Source organism: Carcharodon carcharias, chromosome 5 (genome assembly GCF_017639515.1).
Source record: "Carcharodon carcharias isolate sCarCar2 chromosome 5, sCarCar2.pri, whole genome shotgun sequence".
In the NCBI taxonomy this organism is placed as follows: Eukaryota; Metazoa; Chordata; class Chondrichthyes; order Lamniformes; family Lamnidae; genus Carcharodon; species Carcharodon carcharias.
Genome location: NC_054471.1, coordinates 68,133,653 through 68,158,055, shown reverse-complemented (window position 1 = coordinate 68,158,055; position 24,403 = coordinate 68,133,653). Strand labels below are relative to the sequence as shown.

General features: G+C 41.7%; 1 protein-coding gene across 8 annotated transcripts in view; it reads left to right on the top strand.

Moving 5' to 3' along the window:
* eya4 (EYA transcriptional coactivator and phosphatase 4) overlaps positions 1-24,403 on the top strand; it is a 467,229-nt gene that overhangs the window by 291,578 nt on the left and 151,248 nt on the right. Inside the window, exon 6 of one of the 8 annotated variants that reach the window (XM_041188548.1) lies at positions 16,692-16,784. The exons of the other annotated variants lie outside the window; for them this stretch is intronic. Within the exon in view, the coding sequence (XP_041044482.1) occupies positions 16,692-16,784 (93 nt within the window). The remainder of the gene's footprint in view (positions 1-16,691; positions 16,785-24,403) is intronic. 8 annotated transcript variants of the gene reach the window in all.

Sequence of the window (24,403 nt, the reverse complement as noted above, 5' to 3'; positions counted from 1 at the left end):
AACATGTTTTCAATTTTGTTTGTGCAACAGGGTCCAATTTTGCCCCCTAGAATCCTTTAATTATGTGTTTTAAAATATTTTTGTTCTGGTTTTCAGAGTGTTGCAGATTTAATTTGAGACAAAAATGCAACAGTTGACCTTTTATTGAAATATTTGAGCTGTATTATGTACATATTGGATTTCTGCAATGTTACAGGAATAACATTACAGTAACACCATCTAAGGTTGAGTGCAGCACTAAAAAGAAACAAGTATTAAGAATTAGTATCTTAAAGATCATGTGTTATGAAAATGAAGTGGGCTCAATCTTCAAAGGCTTTGCTTCTAGAAGCAGAGTTTCCTCAAGGGATACTTAGATTCTTCTCAAATTGGCAAAGGTAGCCTGGAGGACGAGTTTATGGAATACAGCATATTCGAGATAGATCACCCAGAATTATACGTTATGGAACCAACTAGTAATTAAACTATTTTAACTCTTGTTTTGTACAATGAGCGTTTTAGAAACCAGCAAAGGATAACCAAAATAAAAGCAAAATACTGCAGATTCTGGAAATCTGAAATCTGAAATAGAAACAAAATACTGGAAATACACAGCTCAGTAGGTCTGGCAGCATCTGTGGAAAGAGAAACAGAGTTAATGGGTAGAATTTTACAGCTCTGTCACAGCGGGGGTGGGCCTTAAAATGCAGCGAGCCATTCAAAAGCCCATTTACTTCAGCAGGACCGTAAAATCCCACCACCTTAAAATTTGACCAAATGTTTTGAGTCCAATATGACTCTTCTTCAGAAGTGAAGTGTCATATTCGGCTCAAAACCTTAACTCTGTTTCTCTCTCCCATGATATTCAAAACATTGACAAAGAGGGAGAAATTGTATTATAAGAGTAAACTAGCAAGCAACGTAAAAACTGTTTGTTAATGCTTCTACAAGTGTATGTGGAGAGTAGTAAAAGTAAACATGCTCCATTAGAGATCAAGACTGGATAAATTATAGTGGGAAATATGGAAATAACAGAGGTTATAATCAAATATTTTGTATCTGTCCTCACTGTAGAAGACACACAAAGGATATCAAAAATAATGGAGAACCAAAGAGCGAATGAAAGCGAGGAACTTAAAGTAATTAGTATCAGTAGAAGTAAAATATTAGAGAAACTAATAGGGCTGAAAGCCAACAAATCTCCTGGACCTGATGGCCTGCATCCTCAGGTTTTAAAAGAGGTGGGTGCAGTGATAGTGGATGCATTGGTTATGATCTTCCTTAGATTCTAGAACAGTTCCAACAGATTGAAAAGTAACACATGTAAATCACTATTCAAGAAAAGGAGAGAGAAAATGAGGAACTACAGGCCATTTAGCCTGATACCAGTCATCAGGAAAATATGGGAATCCATTATGGAGGAGATGTTAACAAGGCAATTAGAAAATCATAATATGATTAAGCAGAGTTAACATGGTTTTATGAAAGGAAATTTATGCTTGACAAGTTTATTAATTTTTTTGAGAATGTAACTTGCAGGTAGTTAAAGGGAACCAATGGATGTAGTATATTTGGATTTCCAAAAGGTGTTCAGCAAGGTCCCACATAATAAGTTATGATACTGCTCCTGCAGTTCGGGTAACGCATTATGAGTAGAGGATTGGTTAACAAACAGGAAATAGGGAATAGGGCTAAATGTACTACTTTCAATTTGGCAGGCTATAACTAGTGGGTTTCGGTTAGGATCAGCGCTGGGGCCTCAACCATTTACAAAAATGTGGCAATTAGATGTATCCAACTTTGCTAATAATAGAAAGCTAGGTAAGCTGTGAGGAGGACACAAAAGGGAGAATTTACACTGACCTGACCTGCAGGGAGCTTGTTATTCAGAATATCAGGGGTAAACTGCTATATGCAGGTACCCAGCTTGACTGACAACCAGACCATCAGTCAGGGAGTCGGTACCTCTTCGACACAGCTGGTTGATTCACACTGAGATTGGGGTCGTAATCGGGAGGAGATGGAGAGGTGGGGTAAGAGTTTGGGGCAAACCTATGGAGTGGCCATTCTGGGGAAGGGTAGGGGGGTTGGGCGGGGGAGGAGGAGAGGATGGAGGTTGAGGCCTGATGGGAAGGTGACAAGGCCTCGGAGTAGGGGGAGTTCAGAGGTCCCAGCAGATAGAGGGAAATTGGAGGTCTTGGGGTGACATGTGTACAATGAGGGCCTAGTGGGGGAAGAGGCAGGGAGGATTGTTGGAGTGGTGTGGGATGGTGGTGATGGAATAGGGAGGAATAAGGGCCTGGTGACCAGAGGTGATGTCAGAAACCTCAAGAAATGATTTGTGGGGGAGCCTCCAATCACAGAACCTCCTCAGGCAGGTACCTGGATCAAGGGGTATGTGTGATAGTGCTTACCTATGTTAAATGGAGCCAAACCAGATGGTGAAGTATGAAACAAGAGGCGAATTTTTTCTTTGAGAGTAGGTTTATTCATAGGGTGCGGCATTACAGTTCTCTGTCTCTTAAATACCCACTCAGTATCCCAGCTGACTCTCTTTATATGTGCTCTCCTTCCATAATCAAACAATGCCCATCACCTAACAACATAATCAATCAACCCTTAACCACCTAGTGGATCTACCAAGGCTCATCCTGAGGAAACTGCTGGGTTCCCCGTGGCTCAGGTTAGCCAGTCCGCAGAGGTAAAAGTTCAAAAGCTGCTTGAAAATGAGGCTTGCATTTTTTTTTTGTTTGAGTGGGTGATTTAAAGCAGAAAGATCTGCTTCTTGACCAAAACTTCCTGTCCAGTTAAAGTGGGAAATGGGTGGGTTTGGTTCTGGAAGCACATTTTTCTGGCTTTAACCCACCCCCACTCAATCAAAACTTACAAGTTGTTTTCAGTTTCCCCCCCCCCCCCCACCCAAAAGAGTCTACAATGGGATATGTGGAGGCGATGGCGTAACGGTATTGTTGCTGGACTAGTAATCCACCTTGGCCCAGCATATCCCCCACTCTACCATTACCACCAAGCCAGGGGATCAATCCTGGTTCAATGAAGGGTGCAGGAGGGCATGCCAGGAGCAGCACCAAGCATACCTAAAAATGAGGTGACAACCTGTAAAGCTATAACTCGGGACTACTTGCGTCCAAACAGCATAAGCAGCAAGTAGTAGACAGAGCTAACTGATCCCACAAACAACAGATCAGATCTAAGCTCTGCAGTCCTGCCATATCCTGTTGTGAATGGTTGTGGACAATTAAACAACTCACTGGAGGAGGAGGCTTCACAGATGTCCCCATCCTCATTGTCGGGGGAGCCCAGCATATCATCGCAAAAGATAAGGCTGAAGCATTTGCTATAATCTTCAGCCAGAAGTGCTGAGCGGATGATCCATCTTGGCTTCCTCAGGAGGTCCCCAGCATCACAGATGTCTTCAGCCAGTTTAATTCACTCCACATGATATCAGAAATAGCTGTACACAAAAAGCAGGACAAATCCAACCCAACCATCAGTCTACTCTCAATCATCAGTAAGGTCATGTAAGGTGTCATCAACAGTGCTATCAAGCAGCACTGGCTTAGCAATAATCTGCTCGCTGATGCCCAGTTTGGGTTCTGCCAGGGCCACTCAGCTCCTGATCTCATTACAGCCTTGTTTCAAACATGGACAAAAGAGCTGAACTCCCGAGGTGAGGTGGGAGTGATAGCCCTTGATGTCAAGGGTGTATATGACTGAGTGTGGCATCAAGGAGCCCTAGCAAAACTGGAGTCAATGGGAATCAGGGGGAAAACTCTCCACTGGTTGGATTCATACCTAGCACAAAGGAAGATGGTTGTGGATGTTGGAGGTCAGTCATCTCTGCTCCAGGACAACACTGCAGGTGTTCCTCAGGGTTGAATCCTTGGCCCAACCATTTCCAGCTGCTTCAACAATGACCTTCCTTCCATCATAAGGTCAGAAGTGGGGGTGTTCGTTGATGATTGCACAATGTTCAGCGCCATTCATGACTCCTCAGATTCTGAAGCAGTCCATGCCCAAATGCATGATATCCAGGCTTGAGCTGACAAGTGGCAAGTAATATTCACACCTCACAAACGCCAAGCAGTGACCATCTGCAACAAGAGAGAATCTAACCATCACTCCTTGATGTTCAATGGCATTACTGTCGCTGAATTTCCCACCATCAACACCTAGGGGGTTACCATTGACCAGAAAATGGACTGGCCTAGGCAGATCAATACTGTGGCTTCAAGAGCAGGTCGGATGCTAGGAATCCTGTGGTGAGTAACACAGCTCCTGACTCCCCAAAGACTGTCCACCATCTACAAGGCACAAATCAGGAGTGTGATAAAATATTCTCCACTTGTCTGAATGAGTGCAGCTCCCACAACACTCAAGAAGCTTGACACCATTCAGGACAAACCAGCCTGTTTAATTGGCACCCCATCCACAAACATTCACTCCCTCCACCACCGATGCACAGTAACAGCATGTGTACCATCTACAAGATGCAATGCAAAAACTCACCAAGCTTCCTTAGACAACACCTTCCAAAGCCATGACCACTACCATCTTGAAGAACAAAGGCAGCAGATACATGGAAACACCACCACCTGGACCTTCCCCTCCAAGTCACTCACCACCCTGACTTGGAAATGTATCACCACTCCTTCATTGTCACTGCATCAGAATCCTGGAATTCCCTCCCTAACAGCACCATGGATGTACCTAGACCTCATGGAATGCTGTGATTCAAGAAGGCAGCTCACCACCACCACCTTGAGCACAATTGGGGATGGACAATAAATGATGGCCTAGTCAGCAACACCCACACCCCATGAACAAATAAAAAAAGTGAGAAAGTCTTGCTATAATTGTGCAGGGCTACAATTGTAAGACCACAACAGGAATACTGACTATGCACAGTTTTGGTCTCCTTATCTAAGGAAGGGTATACTTGCATTGGAGGCAGTACTGCAAAGCTTTACTAGATTGGCTCTTGAAATGAGAGTGTGATGAGAGGCTGAGTAAATTGGGTTTCCACTCTTTGCAGTTTAGAAGGTTGAGAGATGATCTCATTGATTCTGATGGAAATTGACAGGGTAGATACTGATAGATTGTTTCCCCTGCCTGGAGGGTCTAGACAGAGGAAGCATACTCTCAGGATGAAGGGTTGATAAGATGATTGTGAATCTTGGGAATGTTCTACCTCTATGGGCTATGGATTCTCAGTCATTGAGCGTGGTCAAGGCGAAGATAGATAGACTTTTGGACTACAGGGTAACCTAGGGATATGGGAATTGAGCAAGAAAGCCAAATTGAGGTTCAAGGTTAGCCATTATCTTTTAACTAGTGGAGCAGGCTACAGGAGCCTGCTCCTGCTCCTGTTTCTTATGTTGTGATAACACATTGGGCAGGATTTTACTATTGGCGAGCAGGGGCGGGGCCAGCTCGCCAATGTGTTATACGACACGGGATGACGTCGGGCGGAACTCCCGATGTCACCCTGCCCCATTTAAATTTTCAGGAAGGCGGGGTTGCAGCAAAATCAGCTGCGCGCCTGCTGACCTGTCAGTGGCCAATTGTGGCCATTGACAGGGTCAAATAAGTAATTAGGGGATTTGCCCGTCTAACTTTAAGGTTGGCGAGCAGGCCGGGAGCCCTGGCAGCAACTAGAAAAAACATGAAACCTCATCCACCGGCGGGATGAGGTTTCATGTCGGGTCTTTTAATTTTTAATAAGGTTGTTATGGAAATTATGAACGTGTCCCAACTCATGTGACATGTAAGGGAATTTTTTTTTGTATTTTTGATATTGTTGAAAGTAGTGGCGATCTCCCTGAGGCAGCACTTAGCCTCAGGGAGATGATTGCACTCTTTCGTGTGCATGCGCGAAAGAGCGCACTCGATTTTAGGGATTCCCCACCCCCCGCCCGCACAGGGAACTCATAGTGCTTCCCTGTGGACGTCACGCTGGGCGGGCCTTAATTGGCCGGCCCACATAAAATGGCATCGCGCCTCCGATTGGGGGCACTGATCTGAAGTGTGCCCGCACGCACCCACCCATCAACTTCCACCCCCAAAGGGGAGAAAATTCTGCCCATTAACTTCAATTTGCCATTTTGGCAGGACCATGATAACAATATTTTAAAAGAAGTATATCTGAATATTATGACTCTGGTTTTCTGCCAACCCTTATCATCTCGTGTTGGCAGCAGAAAGGCAGCTTCTGTAAAGTAAATCGAACCTCCAATTAATTGAAACCTGCAGTCCGGGGTCTGCCAAATTAGGGCAAGATTTTGACTCATTCAAAACACAGCCATTTGCATAATATTCCTTTTCTTCATCTACCTATCTTAACTATTCCTAAATGTCAACATTTATTCCTAAATTTTGTTTTGATTACTAACCTTGGTAGCACATTGCACAGCCTTCGGTGTAAAACAAAAATCACCTTCACTCTGCTCTAAATCTTTTAGGCCAGGATTTCCTGGTCAGCGAATTGAAGTCAGTGAAGTAATTAGTGGACCTGCCCGTCACCCTTAAGGTTGGCGGGCAGGCTGGGATGGCGGGCATGGGAAAAAGCATGAAACCTCATCCACGGGCGGGATGAGGTTTCAGGTAGGTTTTTAAAAATGTAATAAAAGTGCCTTTGAAAGTGATGGACATTTCCCAACTATTGTGACAGTGTCACATGAGGGGACATGTCAGGGAATTTTTTTTTTCTCTTTAAGATTTTTCACTGTGGAGTCGATCTCCCTGAGGCAGCACTTAGCCTCAGGGAAATGAGTGCACTTTTTCGTGCGCATGCATGAAAGAGCACACTGTCGGCTCGGAATATCCCCCCCCCCCCCACCCCAACCCGCACAGGGAGCGCATAGCGCTTCCTGGTGGATGTCACGCTGGGCGGGTCTTAATTGGCCCGCCCACATAAAATGGCGGCATGCCCCAGATCAAGGGCACCTCCGATCGTTGCACCTCCGCGCACCCGCTCCTCAACTTCCCCCCCAAAGGGGGGAAAATTCTGGCCTTAGAATTTATTTTATACCTGTGTCTCCCTAATTTAGACCCCTCAATCACTAATACAGACTAATGCATAGAAACTAAAACCAATACATTTCTTTACAATGTACAGAATCAGTAAGACATTGCAAGAAATTAAAATCAATGTTTATTAAACCTAGAAAGGGTTAACCTTTGTTTTACACAAATAGTCTAAGATTTTTGGATGAGATAGGCTTTCATATTCTGATATCATATATAAATGACCTAATTCCTAGTGAACCTAATTTCTGGTAAACCTCACACTGAGAAAAGACGCCAGTATATATTTCAGACCAAAGGTCACTGATTAAACAGCTGCCAATCAGCCAAGATTAAAGACACAATGGTGAGAAATGTTTGCATTTCATACTAACAAGCAGGTGTTAATAGCTGAATCATCAACTAGCTTCCTGTCAGACATGCTCCTGAATAGTCCAGCCATTCATGTTTCCAACCCCCTACAGCCTATGGACTTCCATGCATATTGTTTCAAGTGAGGCTGCTCTCATCACCAAATAATTATTCCACAAATCAATTTCTGAATATGGGCAATGGCATCAAGGAAGAAAAGCACAACTGGCTTCTCTTCCCACTTCACTGTTACCCCTATTGTCCCCCAAGAATCTATCCTTGCCCCGGTCTATTTTACATCTACATGCTACCCTTTAGGAACATCTGAAAACCACAGGGTTAGTTTCCATGCCCATCTCTTCCTCAACACCATGCTCTCAACCCCTACCTCTCCCCCCCGACCCTGTCATTGTCTCTAAATTTTGTATGACATCCAGCAGTGGATGAGTAGAAATTTTCTCCAGTTAAGTATTGGGAAGCCTGAAGCTGTTGCCTTTGGTCTCCATCACTTCACTCCTTACCCACCGATTCCATCCCTTTCCTGACAACTGACTGAGGCTGAATCAGACTGTACACAATGTTGGTATCATATTTTACCCCAAGATGAGCTTCTGACCACATATCCACCTGATCACTAAGACCATTTATTTTCACCTCCATAATGTCACCTGATTCCACCTCGCCTCAGCCCAGTTGCTGCTAAAAAACCATCATGTAGGCTTTGTTTACCCCTTTGTTACCCCAGCCTAGACTTGACAATTCCAACTTATTGACACTCCCAGCTCCACCTTCCATTAAGTTGATGCCATCAAAAACTAGCACCAAATTCCATTCACCAATCACCCTTGTGCTGACTGGCCTACATCAGCTTCAGGTTAAATAGCACCTCAATTTTAAAATTCCCATTTTTGTTTTCTAGGCCCAAACATCTGGAATACCCTCCCTACACCTCTCCAACACACTTTTGTCCTTTAAAAGACTACTTAAAGCATGCCTTTGTGACCAAGCTTTTGGTCATCTTACCTAATACCTCCTTTTGCAGCTTAGTGTCATACTTCATTTTATAATGCTCCTTTGAAGTGCTTTGGGACATTTATTTCAGTAAAGGCACTGTATACATATAATTTATTATTGTTTTCAAATCCATCCATGGCCTTGCCCAAACCTACCTCTGTAACCTCCTCCAGTTCTATATCCCTCTGAGTTAGCTGCGCTCCTCCAAACTGATCTCTTGAGCCTCTCCAATTTTAATCGCTCTACACAGGCAGCCACACTTTTAGCTGCCAAAGCTCTAAATTCTTGAATTTTCTCTGTAAAGCTCTCCACCTCTCTACTTCTCTTTCCTCCTTTAAGACCTGAAGGCATTAAACCCTATCTCCTTATCTGCCCTCAGAATCACAGAGTGCAGAAGAGGCCTTTCAGCCCATCGAATCCACACTGACACGTGAGAAACACCTGACCTACCTACCTAATCCCATTTACCAGCACTTGGCCTGTAGCCTTGAATGTTATGATCTGCCAAGTGCTCATCCAGGTACTTTTTAAAGGATGTGAGGCAACCCGCCTCCGCTACCCTCCCAGGTAGCGCATTCCAGACCGTCTCCACCCTCTGGGTAAAAAAGTTTTTCCTCACATCCCCCTAAACCTCTTGCCCCTCACCTTGAACTTCTGCCTCCTTGTGACTGACCCTTCAAATAAGGGGAACAGCTGCTCCCTATCCACCCTGTCCGTGCCCCTCATAATCTTGTACACCTCGATCAGGTCGCCCCTCAGTCTTCTCTGCTCCAAAGAAAACAACCCAAGTCTATCCAACCTCTCTTCATAACTTAAATATTTCATCCCAGGCAATATCCTAGTGAATCTCCTCTGCAACCCCTCCAGTGCAATCACATCCTTCCTATGATGTGGCGACCAGAACTGCACACACTACTCCAGCTGTGGCCTCACCAAAGTTCTATACAACTCCAACATGACTCCCTACTTTTGTAATCTATGCCTTGATTCATAAAGGCAAATATTCCATATGCCTTTTTCACCACCCCACTAACATGCCCCACCGCCTTCAGAGATCTGCTATGTGGTTTGATGTCAAATTTTGCTGTGAAACACCTTAGGATATTTTTCCACATTAAAGGTGCTATATTATTACAAATTATTGTTGCTGTTCTTTAGCCAAGGTAATATGATTACAGTCTCAGTAATATGCCCATTACCTATACAGATATAAAATAGAACCAATTATGAGGAAAAAAGCAAGCAAAGCAGAAAAATGAAAATAGGAAATGTAGTAAATGCAGGCTAACAACTGTCATAGGGAAAATGCTGGAATCCATCATTAAGGAAGTAATAGGAATTTTAGAAAATCATAAATCACTAGGCAGAATCAACATTGTTTTGTGAAAGGGAAATTATCTTTGACTAATTTATTCAAATTCTTTGAGGCAGTAACAAGCAATGTGGATAAAGGAGAACCAGTAGATGTCGTATACTTGGATTTACAAAAGGCATTTGATGAAGTGCTACATCAAAGGTTACTGCACAAAATAAGAGCTCATGGTGTTGGGGGTAACATATTAACGTGAATAGAGGATTGCTTAGCTAACAGGAAGCAGAGAGTAGGGATAAATTGGTCATTTTCAAGTTGGCAAGCGGTTACTAGTGGTGTGCCATAGGGATCAGTGCTGGAACATCAACTATTTTCAATCTATATCTATCACTTGAATGAAGGGACCGAATGTATAGTTGCTAAATTTACTGATAACACAAAGATAGGTAGGAAAGTAGATTGTCAAGAGGACTGAAAGGGTCTGTAAAGGGATTTAGATAGGTTAACTGAGTAGGTACAGCAAATGATTGGGAAGGCAAATGGAATGTGAAAAGAAAATCATGTATAAACATAGGGACATGTTGCTACAGTTGTACAGGGCCTTAGTTAGACTGCATCTGGAATACAGCAATGGGTTTTGGTCTCCTTACTCAAGAAAGGATATAATTGTATTAGAAGTAGTTTAAATAAGTTCACTCAACTGATTACTGGGATAAAGTGGGTATATTATGAGAAAAGGTTGAGCAGATTAGGCCTATACCCTTTGGAATTTAGAAGAATGAGAGGTCATCTTCTTAAAACGTACATGATCCTGAGTGTCTTGATGGGATTGATACTGTGAGGATGTTTCCACTTGTAGGGGAGTCTAGAACTAGGAGGCATAGTTTAAAAATAATGGGTCTCCCATTTATGATGGAGATGATGAGATTTTTATTTTCTCTCAGGGGGTCATTGGTCTGTGGAATTCTCTTCCCCAGAGAGCAGTGGAGTGTGGTCATTGAATATATTCAAGGCTAAGTTTGATAGATTTTTGATCGACAAGGAAGTCGAGAGTTATGGAGCACAGACAGAAAAGTGGAGTCGAGGCCATAATCAGATCAGCCATGATCTTATCAAATGGCAGAGCAGGCTCAAGGGGCCGAATGTCCTACTCCTGGTCCTAATTCTTGTGTTCTTGTAAAATATGGCCCTTTTAATTCTGATTGATAGAAGCCAAAAGAAATCCATTAATTAAAATGAATCATTGGATAAGGGGAGTCCACAAACCATGTAATAATAATGTTAATGAAATCTGAACTTATCCACTGAATAAACTAAGTAGACTTAAAAATACACATAAAACCATTGAAAAAATATTTTCAGACTTTCTTCTTCAAAATGATATGCGTCATCCATTACTGTACAAAAAATGTATTTCAATCATTACTGTTTGAAATCCCTGTTGCCTGACATCATTTGCTGTCATGAAAATGTTCAAGGGATGGATTTAAACCATCTTGTCACACTTGAAGTCATTCAGCTAAATCCTGCACATTCAAACCATATTTCATTAAATGCAAACATCATTATACTATGTGCCGGAGTCAAACTCAAATGTGCAGCATTCTGCAGAGTTGGCCAGTTCAGCACCTGTACTATATTTTGTGTCATTGCCTTCTCCCATGTCTTAAGGGAAGCCTAAGTTATGTAAAGGTTCAGTACACATTTCCAATTACATGAAATTTATGTGCATTCATTATGATCCTTACTTTAAGGAAAAAGAATAATTATGTTAGAAATCAAAATTCTCTGGAAAGCTGTAAATGTAAAACAGACCTTATGTTGTCATTGTGTCATTATTGCTTTGTAACTAGAGTACATTGAATGAAGGTAAAGCAGTGGCTTTGCCTTATTGAGATAAAATGCAATTTTACAAACGTAGCAGTGCCAGTTGCAAAACCCTATCAGTCTTGCTTGTAAATAGCTCTTTAATATGAAGAAGAAAAGGGAATGTTAAATCCTCCTTTAAGCCAGTGAAGAATTGCTTGCAAATTATTAATGAGCTGATATCAAATTCCCTAAAATAGTGTGCTTAATTTTATTTTAAGCAAGGTAGCGATCTATTTATTTTAAATGAGCTAACTAACATCTTCTTAGATCAGTGGAAAGGGGAATTTAGTACAAACATTTGAATTTGAGATTGACTTTCAGGACAATGATGCAGTAAATTATTTAGAAACTATTTTAATCCAGATTAGAAAGATGAATTGTTAAAAATACATGAAACATACCATGTGCTGTTCATCTGATATCACGACACAACAATAATATTTGGTGCCGACAGTATTTTGTGATTCCCAAGGTCAATTTAAACTAAAGCATGGTAATGTAACATCTTATTCTATTCATTGTTACATGCTTGCAGACTAAGACAACAATTGTCTAAGAGTGGATTTTAAGCCCTTTCACCACTAACCCCACTCAGTAACATCGTCTGCATCAGCATCATGCAGAAGTCAGAGTTGGGACAAATAAATGAGGCTCAGGAATTGAAATTCCCCCAGGCATCATGCTCCAGAAAAGGGGGTGGAGTGAGAGGATAGATTATTTACTGTGGGTTTGGCTCCAGCACCCCCAATTCCCGATCCAAATTAAAATCGGCCCTCTAGTTTCACGTACAGCCATTAACAGCTATGTTTATTTTCCAATTTTTTATCAACATCATGCAGGTAGATTTTTTTGGACTGTAATTTGACTGAATGAATTGCTTCCTTTTATAAAATCCATCCGATTTTCATTCCACTGATTTATATGTCAGATGGTGGCCCCATCAGGTTCCCTCATCTGATGAAGATGAAAATCTGCACCTAAGGGTTTGACTTGAATTTGTCACAAATGGTGGCAAGGTAATTTGGCACCTAAAATGCAGAATTAAAAGCCTTTATTTTAACCTAGCAGGCTTGCCAAGAGCGTGAAATCAGGCGGGGTTTAAATCTTTTCTTTCCAAAAATATACTTTATTCATAAAATTTGTAGAAGTGCATTTCAAAACATTTCAACGTGAAACTTACAGAAAGTGCCTTAAAAACTCAACTTGTCCCCATAGAGTCAGCAGGATTTTTCAGTCAGCACACCGACGCATAAAGTGACACACGATGATGTTGGGCGTGCATCCCGACGCCATCGAGCTGATGTTGCGTTCGGCGAGCGCACTCCAGAGCCGGCTGCGTGCCCGCCGACATGTAAATAACTTATTAAGGCCATTAAGGAACTAATTAAGGTAATTGCGAATGCTGCCCGTCCAACCTTAAGGTTGGCGGGCAGCCAGAATGGCCAGGCAGCCTTCCCGTTTTTTTAGGAACCCTCACCCAGGAGCGGGATGAGGTTTCCTAAAGCTTTTATTAATTTTAAATAAAAAAACTTTCATAAACACATGTCCCATCTCATATGACACAGTCACATGAGGGGACATGTTTAAATAAATTTTTCAACCATTTAATTATTTCAACGTCAATTCATTCTTCCTGAGGAAGTTCTGTGCCTCAAGGAGATTGAAGTACTCGTTCGCGCGCATGCACAAAAGAGTGTTGGCCCCGACTCTCCCTCCTCCCCCCTCCCCACCCGCACAGGTAGCGCTGAGCATCACAGCTCACGTAGTATGCTAGGCGGGCCTTAATTGGCCCACCCGAGTATAATGGCGACACAGAGCCAATCGCGGGCGCGATCAGCTCCACGACTGCCTGCTCCTGCCAAGCCCACCCACTGCCTGAAAAATTCAAGCCTGTGTGTTACACTCTTAGGTGCCTCTATACAATTGTAATGTTTTTGATATTTTCAATAAACATTCCATGTCAGGCACAAAGCCTTGGGGTAAAAACATCTCAAATTGAAAAATTACAGAAAGTGCAATAGAATTCAACTTTCCTTCACAGAGCATATTCCTCTCTGAGGTGCCTCAATACAATTTCAATACTTTTCTATTCATATTCATTGTTAGGCATACAGCCCGAGGGGTTTCCAAAACTTTCCAGCCCCTCAGTGTACTATGGCTGAAAGATAGTGTTTAGATTTTTTTTTGAAAAATATACTTTATTCATAAAATATCTGGAAGAACATTCCAAACCATTTCAAAATCACCAGACAAAAGTACAGTCAGATTTTTCTAACTCAAACCTGTCCCATTTCTGTTGGTCAGTTAGGTTAAAAGTTCCATCTCTTCTTCCTGCCCCACCCATATTAGAATGATTCTACACAACTGGACTTCCTGCTTTGTTTTAAAAAAAATTTATGGGAGCTATCCTAATGAGAACTTTTTTTATTATTATTGCTAACTTCATTTTTTTAAGAGGTAAGGTTGGAAATGAGTGCCAATTTCTGACAAGCTATCCCAATTAGCATAATCCATGCTAATCAAGACATGACCACTCAAAGGTTTCCAGCGGAAAATGGTTTTACCAGGCACAAACAAGTGAAATTAAAATTAGCTAGAAAGCTGTTGATTCCCAAAAATTTTGGAGAACAACGTCAAAGATGCGTTATGAATTTTGAGTTTAGCTATCACACGTTCTGGGCAGAATTTTACCTCCCACAAGCGGGCGCGTGCCTGATCTGATTGGGCATAAAATCACGTGATAAGACATTGGGGCAGGCATCCCGACATTATCGTGCACCCGCACAATATTTTGCTCAGCGGGTGCGGGCAGAAGTCGGAAGCGCACCCACCGACAGTTAAGAGGGCAATTAAACCTATTGCCGGCGTAATTGATTCCGATTTTTCGTTGCCCTCCAACCTTACGGTTGGCGGACGACTGAGTCAGCCAGGCAGCCTTTGTATTTTTCAGCAAACTTCATCCAAGAGCGGGATGAAATTTCTGTGATGAAATAAAATAAAAATAGATTTCAGTGGACAGCATTTTTATCAGCTCTATTTTCAGGTGATTGGTTATGAAGCATGGACACTTTTTTTCAGCTTTTAAAACCTTTATTTTAACTTTTTCAGGTCTCCAGCTTTCTCTCAGCGCTCGCCCGCACCCACGGAAATGTCATTACTCGCCCTCTTCCCACCCCCACCCCGGCAGGGCAGAGCATTTCAGTGCACATTTCACACTGGCTGGCCGTCAATTGGCCAGGTAGTATGAAATCGCAGCTGGGGGCCAATCGCAGTCGACGGTCCATTTCCTGACCACTCCCGGGCTCACTGACCAGGAGCACCCGCTAAGGGTAAAATTCAGGCCTCTAATTCTGTTCCTGCCCATTTCAGATTTCAGTTTGCTTCAGTATGAAGAAATAAAAAGGAATTTTACAAGATTAAAATTTAAGTACAGACAAGAAGATGTAAGAAACCTAAATTTATTTAAGCCTGAGCTCACTTTATGATAGGCAACTTACTTATTTTGGAAACCCAATGAGCCAGATTTCTGTCCTTAAATTGACTCATGATGTAACTATTGCAGTTTTACAAGGTAAATACTATTTTTGCCACCAGCAATAATTTGTCAGTCCATCCATGATGGATAACAGTAGAATATCTAGCTTATTGCTCATTGCTCCCTTGTGGAATAAACTAGATTTGACCCTGTAATTGTGTATTTCATTTATATCATTTGTGTAACAATTTTCCCTAATTTTAATGTTTTAGTTAGTTTTTGAACACCTCTTTGTTCAGTTTGATTCATTAGAGGATTAAATGATCTTTTCTCAATGAGTAGGAAGCACAGCAACAATGTGGTGTCACAGAATCGTAGGATATGGGTTCACAGCTACACTCTCCCACACATTGGGTTACTGGCCAAAAGAAACATTTTCCTCGGTATTCCTGATATCGAGTTTTTAACAAAGGTTCCCAGTACTTAAATTTTGACTCTGTGGGAATATGCTTTTGTATGCATTTAATGAGAATGGGAAGCAGTTTAAATATGTAACAACACATCACTCAGTTCTTTGGTCCCTATCTCCTTGCTAGATGTTACAAATTGCATGCGAGTGTTGCACAACTCTTTTTTCTTCTAACTTATTGTACTTGCCTTGTTGTGTTTTCTTGCCACACCTAGTTTACAGTGTTTGGTTTACAAGTTTTCATCGTGTGTCAGCTTTGCCATGCATAGAGAAATAATACTTTTTAGTTCAATTTACAGTTATATCTAATGCCATACATATTTAATTTGTTCAGATGAAGAGTGTTGTCATCACAATAAAGTAGCTGGTAGTTTGCTACATAAGCAAACCACACAATTTTCAAAATAATAAAAGCTTTGAAGAATAGATATGTGATGGGCAGCGATTTATGAAAAGTTAACCACTGCATGACCTCACTCACTCAATGTACAAGTAATTTATTTTTAGCGGAACTATCGCTGTCTGTTGTGTATTCTATTTTTACATATACAATAATGGATACCTTGGAGTGAGTTACAAGGTTACTGTCTGATTGAAGGGTTCATAGGATATCCTATATTGCAAGATTAGAGCTTAAGTGGTTTATCAACGTCATCAAAGATTCAAGATTAGATTACAATCTTGAGATCACTCCCTGGTATCTTTTATTTTGTAAAACCTATATTGTTTACATTTTATTTAAACATTAAAAATTACAACATCTCTTTATTAGCATTGTCAAGAGAACTTTAGCTTCTCCAGGCTCACAAGAAGGTATTAACAACTTCTGTGATGTATTCGCTGCAGTATTACCAGGGAATTATTTTGGATCAGAGTACAGAGCATTTCCATGTACAATATATACTGCAAAACATTTTTCTAAATATCAGGACTCTTTAATCACCAAAAAACAAACTGTTATCGTCCCCTGTTTGAAGTAGTACTACTCTCTAAGATGAGTTAATGTGACTGCAGCCTTTTTTTCATGCTGACCTCAGGGCCCCATGTTCCAGCATTGGTACATGCTAACCATAAACCATATGGCTGCAAACCAAAGCTGGGACTGCCCAAACACAGTGTATAAATCAGAATGAAAAACTAGGGGTTACATCATTTTTTATACTTATTCTTCTATGTAGTGTCTCTTCTTGCAGTCAAAACAGAGCCAATGAGCAGCAGTGACACTGCCACAACAACAGGAGATGGATCACTTGACAGTTACACTGGGTCAGGTAAGGCACTGGCCACATAGTTCAACTTGCAGAGCAGGCAAAAATGTCCCAACCTCATTGACTGGTGACAAAACTAGAACTCTGACTGATAGATTAACATGTAGCGCTGCATTATACCAGTGTTAATGATATTAGAGAGTGAAATGTACTTTCTCCAACCAATTACCACTGGTGCATTCATATCTAAGGTACACGTCTGTGATTAAATGGCAATGTGATTTTCCTTTTGAAAAGGAGAGGAAGAACGTGAATTATGACAGCATTGTTCATGCTTTCAAAGGAAGTACACAAGAATGTGCAGATTACAAAGGGTATTGAAACGAGACAGAATAATAATCTTTCTTATGTTTCCATTATTTCCGGAAAATTGATTACCCTTTAAACATAAAAGAATTTTTTTCAATTTTCTGTGATATTTTCTATTTTCTTACTTTCTATTCTTACAAATGAAAATGCCAGATTGGAATTCTGGCCATTAAGATAGAGTCCATATCCACATTATTCATGAACAATGTGTTAATACAACTTGCCTAATAACCTAATGGGTATAGTAAATAAAACAATGCCTAGTGTAGCACTGAACCATATTTACTAGAAGGTCTCAGGTTCAGTTGTTGATCTATGCCAGATTTCAGGTGACACAAAGTATCTTATGTAAAGATGTTTCAACAGACCTCAATGCCCCTGTGCAGTGAAGTATAAAATCAGGGTTTGTACTCTTGATCACTACCACTGACTCCTGCTGGTAAGTACACATGTGGATATTGGTGAGGACAAGATTGGGCTTATCTGTGTTTCCCTTCACAGAAGTCACCACAACTTATACAATGTACCAGAGGGCAACCAACACGCATGCAACAGCATCAAGGAAAGGAAGGGATAAAAGAGAAGAAAATTGTTGTAAATGTTTTGTCAGGGAACCTTGAATGCTGGATCAGGAGTTAATGGATGTCTTATTTCTATACGATATCATGCTATTATTGGGTTAAGCTCATGTTGAGACAGCATAAATAATGTTAGTTAGTGCATCTTATTCAGCTCTGCTGTGCCTGTAAGCATTTCATAATATCTCAAAATTGCAAATAATCCTATTTAACTACTATTCTCAAGCAATGTGAGTGAAGAGTTTTAAATTAATGACAGAATTTTTAATTTTGCCTTTGTGAGAATATTTGTTCAGTAGAGAAAGGCATGACTATGTTTATCAAACAGTAAACCACCAAGAATGTGCTCTTAAACACAGTCCACTGTCAAGTGTTCTGATTTATGTGCTGCAGCTGAGTAGCCCTCTATTTTTGCTTTCTTGTACAGAGTAGCTTTAGAGTGGACTAATATACTGCTCGAGGAATTTGATTTGCACCCAAAACGGGGGCAAATTTGGCAGAGTGACACCTCCTGTCCACGCCAGCCTGAAGCCTGAGACATATTCTGCTTTGGGCCCAACTGAAATGCTGCCGGCAAGCAGCAGGTGCCAAACGGACACCCCGCTGCAACTAGTTGAACAAAGAGTGCTGTAAGTCAGCTGAGTCCGATGCTAGCAGACCAGGTCTAGGGTCTGTGAGGGAACCTGTACATGCCGGTGGCATCCAGAATTTTTCTGTGGACTCAGGCAGTGCTCTCCAGAAAAATAGAAACAAAAATGATTGCTGTTTGCTGTGCCTTTTTATTTTGAGCTGCTGCCTTTAAGGATCCTTCCTTTCTCTTTTGACTTCTCCCATGTTGCATGGGGTTGCCACATTGCTGGTTGATCATCTTCGTATCAACTATTTTTCTTTTGGATTTGGCGGGTGGTTTTACAGCCAGATGCCCTTCCTGCCGCCAGGCTTCCCCATTTATCTGGGCTGGGGACTGGCACCGATAAGTGCTGGCTTGCCTGCACCTTTAAGGATTGCTGCTTAGGCGGCACAATGCCTGGTGTAACTATACGGAGCATCCATCCACATCACAATCTTCACCCATTTGTATCTGAATTTTGCATTCAGGATCCTACAAATTTGCGTGTTTAAGATGCCTAATTGACACCCTTGCCAACTAAAAGTTGCCCAAGTCAATTTGCCATCCACGACTATTCCAGTATATTTCAGGCATGCCATAACAGTACACAAAATCAGAGGTTTGATACCGATTTTATGCCTGACAAATAAGCTCTTTTGTATTGAATTTCTCCGCCATGGTATTGAGTCAGTAACTTAACTGTAAAATATTCATCAGAACTTTAACTTGTAAAGAAAATGCTGTTTTGTTTTTTAAAAATTAATGAATTGAGTGGTACTGAATGTACCACAGGGTTCATCTGGTCTTCTGCGTAATGTAAGCAGGTAATTAGTAGAACCTCCAAGAAACTGCATAAATTGCTAAAAATAGGGATGGGTTGGGTGTGGTGGTGTTCCACTGTTCTAGGGAGAACTAAACAGAAATTCCAGGTGCTTATTTTATTAGGATTTCATAATGCATTATAATGCTGCCTGAATGCGACTCCCAATGTTGCACTTTAAAACCACCCTCAGAGAAGCACTTCTTACTACACCACCATGGAATTTCCATTACCCATGACGCTCATTCATGTGGCTTCTCTCACTGAGAATGCCAGGCTAATGTCAATTAGTCTTGAATTATGGACCATTTGTCTCTGTGGAATTGCATGCAGTAGAACTACATTTATACTAATTCCGGCACCAGAGATAGTCTTTCATCCTTATCCCAGTGCTCAACTATTCCCGATTCCATTCCTATACTCTGTGGCCTATCTTGAATATTTTTTAATTTGTTCTTGGAATGTGAACAAAGAAAACGGAGTATTTATTGCTCATCACCACTTTCTGTAAGGGCATTTAGAGTAAGCCTTATAGTATGGAATTGGTGCCAGATGATGGCCAGACAAGGTAAGGATGGCAAGTCCCCTTCCCAGAGGACATTAGATAACTAGTTGGGTGTTTTTTTACTATCCAGCAGCTTTCATATGGTCACTTTTTGTATGCTAAACACAAATTTGCTGAATTCAGTTTTACTAACTTGTCAAGGTTGATTTCAGCTTATGAACTGTGAGTTCCATAATCCACTAGGCTACTGCATGTTTCTGTCTCAGTTCACTCAACAACGTGGTTGGATCTCGTTATTGTGTCACTTGCTGATTTCCAGGCCAGAAGAGCCAAAAAGCCATGATGGGGGCGGGGCGGGGGGGGAGGGTGTGGCTGCTCAGCCATTAAAATCAGGTGGCATTAAGCTGTCAACAGGGATACAGTCCCTAGCACAAGATAAGTGCTGCAAGAATGGAATCCGAGAGCTGGATTTTCATGGTCTCAATCAGGATTGAGACGGAGGTGGGGCCGGATGTGGAAGCCCTACGTCCATTCCTGGCTCCAGCTATTTTCAGCTGCACGGGAAAGGGCGGTGACCCCATCACCTGTTGTTCAACCTTGCAGCACATTTTAAAGGTGGCCAGTTCAGATCACTTGTGATTTTCCTGGAGGTGCCCACAATGGGGAAGGCCTCCTGGTTTACATCTGGTGAGCGAGGTGACCTGGAGGTGGAAAGAGTGTTTCCTACTTTATAGTTCACCAAGAAATGCAGCAATCTGAGGTGTATCTGTGGCACCCATAGCCAGAGCTGGTAGGGTTTGGATGCAAAATGTAACAAAACATTACACGATTGACTTTCACAGTTTGAAGTCCTCTTCAAACGGCTGATGATTCTTTTCAATTGGTTTTAAAATGGTATGATTATTTTGAGAGTCTTATGACTCTCCAGGGGAGAGTGTTTTTTTTTCCGATGGCTTTTTCGGCTTTCTTTTTGCCAGATCTATGGGTGTGTGAAAGGATTGCAACATGTTATTATCGAGCCAAAAGTGAACACTGAGAGGAGTGGGGGAGCTGAGTGTAGGAGGAAACGTGGTTGGGGGTGCCCTAAAACTGATCTTTGCTTTAATTATTGTTTCGAGCCATCAATGTCCCCATCCACAGAGACAGGCCTCCAAGTCAAGCCTCAACAGCATCAGCATGCCTCTGTCTCTGGTCCCGTTTCTGCATCCGGCCTGTCAATGGAGGCGGTGGGCTTGCCTCGATGCAGTGCATCTCCCCAACATGAAAATAGGGCATGCAACATAGGAGACAGGATCGCAGGGTCAGGAAAATTCCCAACTCCTGATACCTGGCTTGCAGATAAAAATCCAGGCCCTAGCCAGGGGGAAGAGGAGAAAGCCTTGGGTTGAGGAGGCTCAAGGTTTGTTTGTAGGGCCTGGAGGAGCAATCCTGTTCCTCAGCCTACAAGTAAACTAAAAAAATGTTTTTAGGGGTTTGGTAGCATAGTAGTAATGTTACTGGACTAGGAATCTGTACTAATGCTCCAGTGATGCACGTTCATCTCTCACCATGGCAACAGAGGAAATTTAAATTCAATTAATTAATAAATCTGGAGTAAAATGCTAGTCTAATTAATAATGATAATAATAAAGCTACCGGGTTGTCATAAAAACCCATCTGGTTCACTAATGTCCTTCAGAGCAGGAAATCTGCGGTCCTTGCCTGGTCTGACTTACACATGACTCCAGACACAGCAATGTGGTTGACTCTTAACTGACCTCTGAGATGGCTTAGCAAGCCACTCAGTGGTATTAGATCACTACAGAAAAAAATACTGTGGGTGTACCTACACCACATGGACTGCAGTGGTTCAAAGGAAAAGACATTTCAAATGTAATTTATATATATAAAGGGCCTAATATTAGTGCAGTACAATGGGTGGCAAATGTAGCAAATTTTGAACGTTTAAGTTATGCCAGTGAGATATTTTAACTCGGTGCAGGCGGTGGGTTTTGAATGAGTTAAAATCGGGCACCGTGGGAGCAATAATCGAAATCTAAATTCCAAATTTGCCAACTAAAAGGTTTGCTACCAGAGGGGTTGGGCCAGGGCTGGGGTGGTGGTTGTGATGGCTGCAGTTAACAGACATCATCAGTTATGTAGAATTGTTTATAATTGCACCTGGAGTAATCCTATAAGTAGATAAAGACTCCACAAGCTAGTAATTAATTACCGCTGGGTGAATTCTTAATATAATACAACATCCTATAATATTCCTATAATACAACTTTTCAAACGAGGGAATTTAAGTGCACTTGGGGAAATATATTATACATGCACAATGGAATTTCTTTCTGCAACAGCAGTTATCAGTCAAATACACATATTATTAAAATATTCTTAATATATAATGAAGAAATAAAGTAACATATTCCTTGATGTATTCTTTGAAGTACAGATATGATGGATGAGGAGAGAGTAATTTCTGTGTTGTATAATGTGCCACTTTAATCTTCAGAATGGTGAACGAATAGCAGATGAAATCATAAAGAAACTCTGTGTCCTTGCCCAGTCTTGTTGTCCTCTGTTGAGATTGATTTAATAATGTAAAGTCTGTACACATTATACATCTATCTTAGTCTTGTCAGGTGGTTGGAAGAAAACTGTACTATTTGCAGTTTGGAAATGATCCAAATAGGATGTAACTGACTACCAGTTTGTGGAGGAGATCTAACCCAATATTAAAGTCCAACACCCAAACCTTCAGTTTGAGCCTTGATTAGTCTGGTGCAAATGTTAACAGTAATGTCACTGTTAAGGCTTATAAGTATTGATGTACTGAAGTTTAGAGCAGGATTTTCACCCCAATATGGGGCTGAAATGGAGGCCGATGGCCGCGTAATTTCACGTCGCTGGCAAGCATACCATTTTTGAGAAGGCCAAGTTGAGGGCAGAACAGCTGCCTGCTGACGAGCAGTGGGTAGCTAGTTAAGGTCATTAAAAGGTCAATTAAGGCCATGTATCAGAGGCCAACTGGAATTTTCCAGTCAGCTTGTGGGTTCCTGTGGCATAGGCAGCAGAGCAGCTACTGGAAATGGTCTCCTGGCAGCAGATTTGGATGCCAGCACTCCAGGATAACTCTGAGGGACACTCCTCCCACCTACCTGGCCACACCTGCGGCCGTAGGTCATTATGTGGAATTGTTTCCATCCACAATGGTTGGCCATCAGTTATGCCACTTTTTAGTTTGACTCTTTTAAAAGTGTTGAAATGGTGCCTCAAGATGACAGCTGAAACTAAATCAATGTCAGCTGACTGTTCCTGACATAGTGCAGGGACGGGACCCACAACTGACTCTGACAGTCCCGTCCCAAACCCGAAAATCCTGCCCTTAGTGTCCAATGTAAACTCAACAGAATAATCCCATTTGCACTGCAGTGTCGTATATTTCCATTCCTTAATTGTCGCTGTCCTGCTTTTAGTAGTCATGAAACTATCCCAGAGGTTTATTCAATGGTGATACAATGTAATTTTGGATAGTTTATATTGTACCTATTGTGGAGTTTATGGAATTTCAGGTTTAATTCTGGCAGAAAGTTATGAATATAAATGGAGTATTTGAGACTTTGGACCAACAAGTTAGCAGCTTGAAAGACTTGTCTTTTTTGTACAATATACTTAAAATTGTAATGTTTCCTTTTTTTAATGTAAAGCATCTTATGTGTAAAATATTCTGGACATTAATAAATGGAGCTGTTCCATTGTTTGATGGTTGACAGCTAATGGGGCTGGAATCATATGATCAATCAGCACTAGAATCATGGGCAGAATCTTTTGTCCCATGATTAGGTGCACGTCCAACCCGAGCGGAAGCGAAATACTGCACAATGAGGTCGGGCAAGCTTCCTGACTTCATCGCGCACTCTTGTGATCTTTCAGTCGGCGGGCGCATGCCAGAGGCGGCCGTGTGCCAGCCAACAATTAAGAGGCCTATCAAGGCCCTTAAACAAGTAATTAATTTGTATTTTTGACTGCCCGCTCAACCGTTTAATTGGCGGGCAAGCGAATAGGCCAGGCGGCCTTTGCATTTTTTACGAAACCTCATCCACGGGCAGGATGAGGTTTCCAATGGCTACTAAAAAAAAATTTAAAATTTTTAACATCATTTTTAACATGTCCCTCTTCATGTGATTGAGTCACATGTAGGGACATGTTTATATCATTTGTAAAATGTTTGTTTTCATTTTAAAATTCTTCTGCTCCCTGAGGCATCTCTGTGCCACCCCGTGCACGCACAGACTTTAGCGCTCGCACTCCTCCCGCCCCCAGCACTGCAGCGCTGAGGCTCTTATTGCGTGTTTCATGCTGGCTGAATGTTAATTGGCCAGACAGCGTGAAATCGAGGTTGGATCCCAATTGCAGGTGGCGGTCTGTCTCACAACCATTCCCTGCCGCACCTGTCCGAAGAGGGGAAAACCCTGCCCCATGTGTACAAAAGAGTTTTGCTTCCATTGTGCTCTTGAAGAGCACTGCGCCTATGTTTTTCAGTGCTAGGAGAAGGCACAGCTATGTCAGTTGTATACAGATAAATGTCAGGGAATGTTGTACTCAGATTCCCTGTAATGTCATTGGGTGCAAACTGCCCCCTAGAAACATGGCACTGCCAATTCCTGGGCTGTTACTTGAAAACTATTACACTTAAAATGCAGGCAGCCATTGTCAAGGTAGATGGTTAATTTTGCTAGTTTTGTTTAAAAGAAAATGTTTTTCCACCTACAGTACTTGATGCAGAGTGCTAATATAGTCCATTCTAATTAGCAA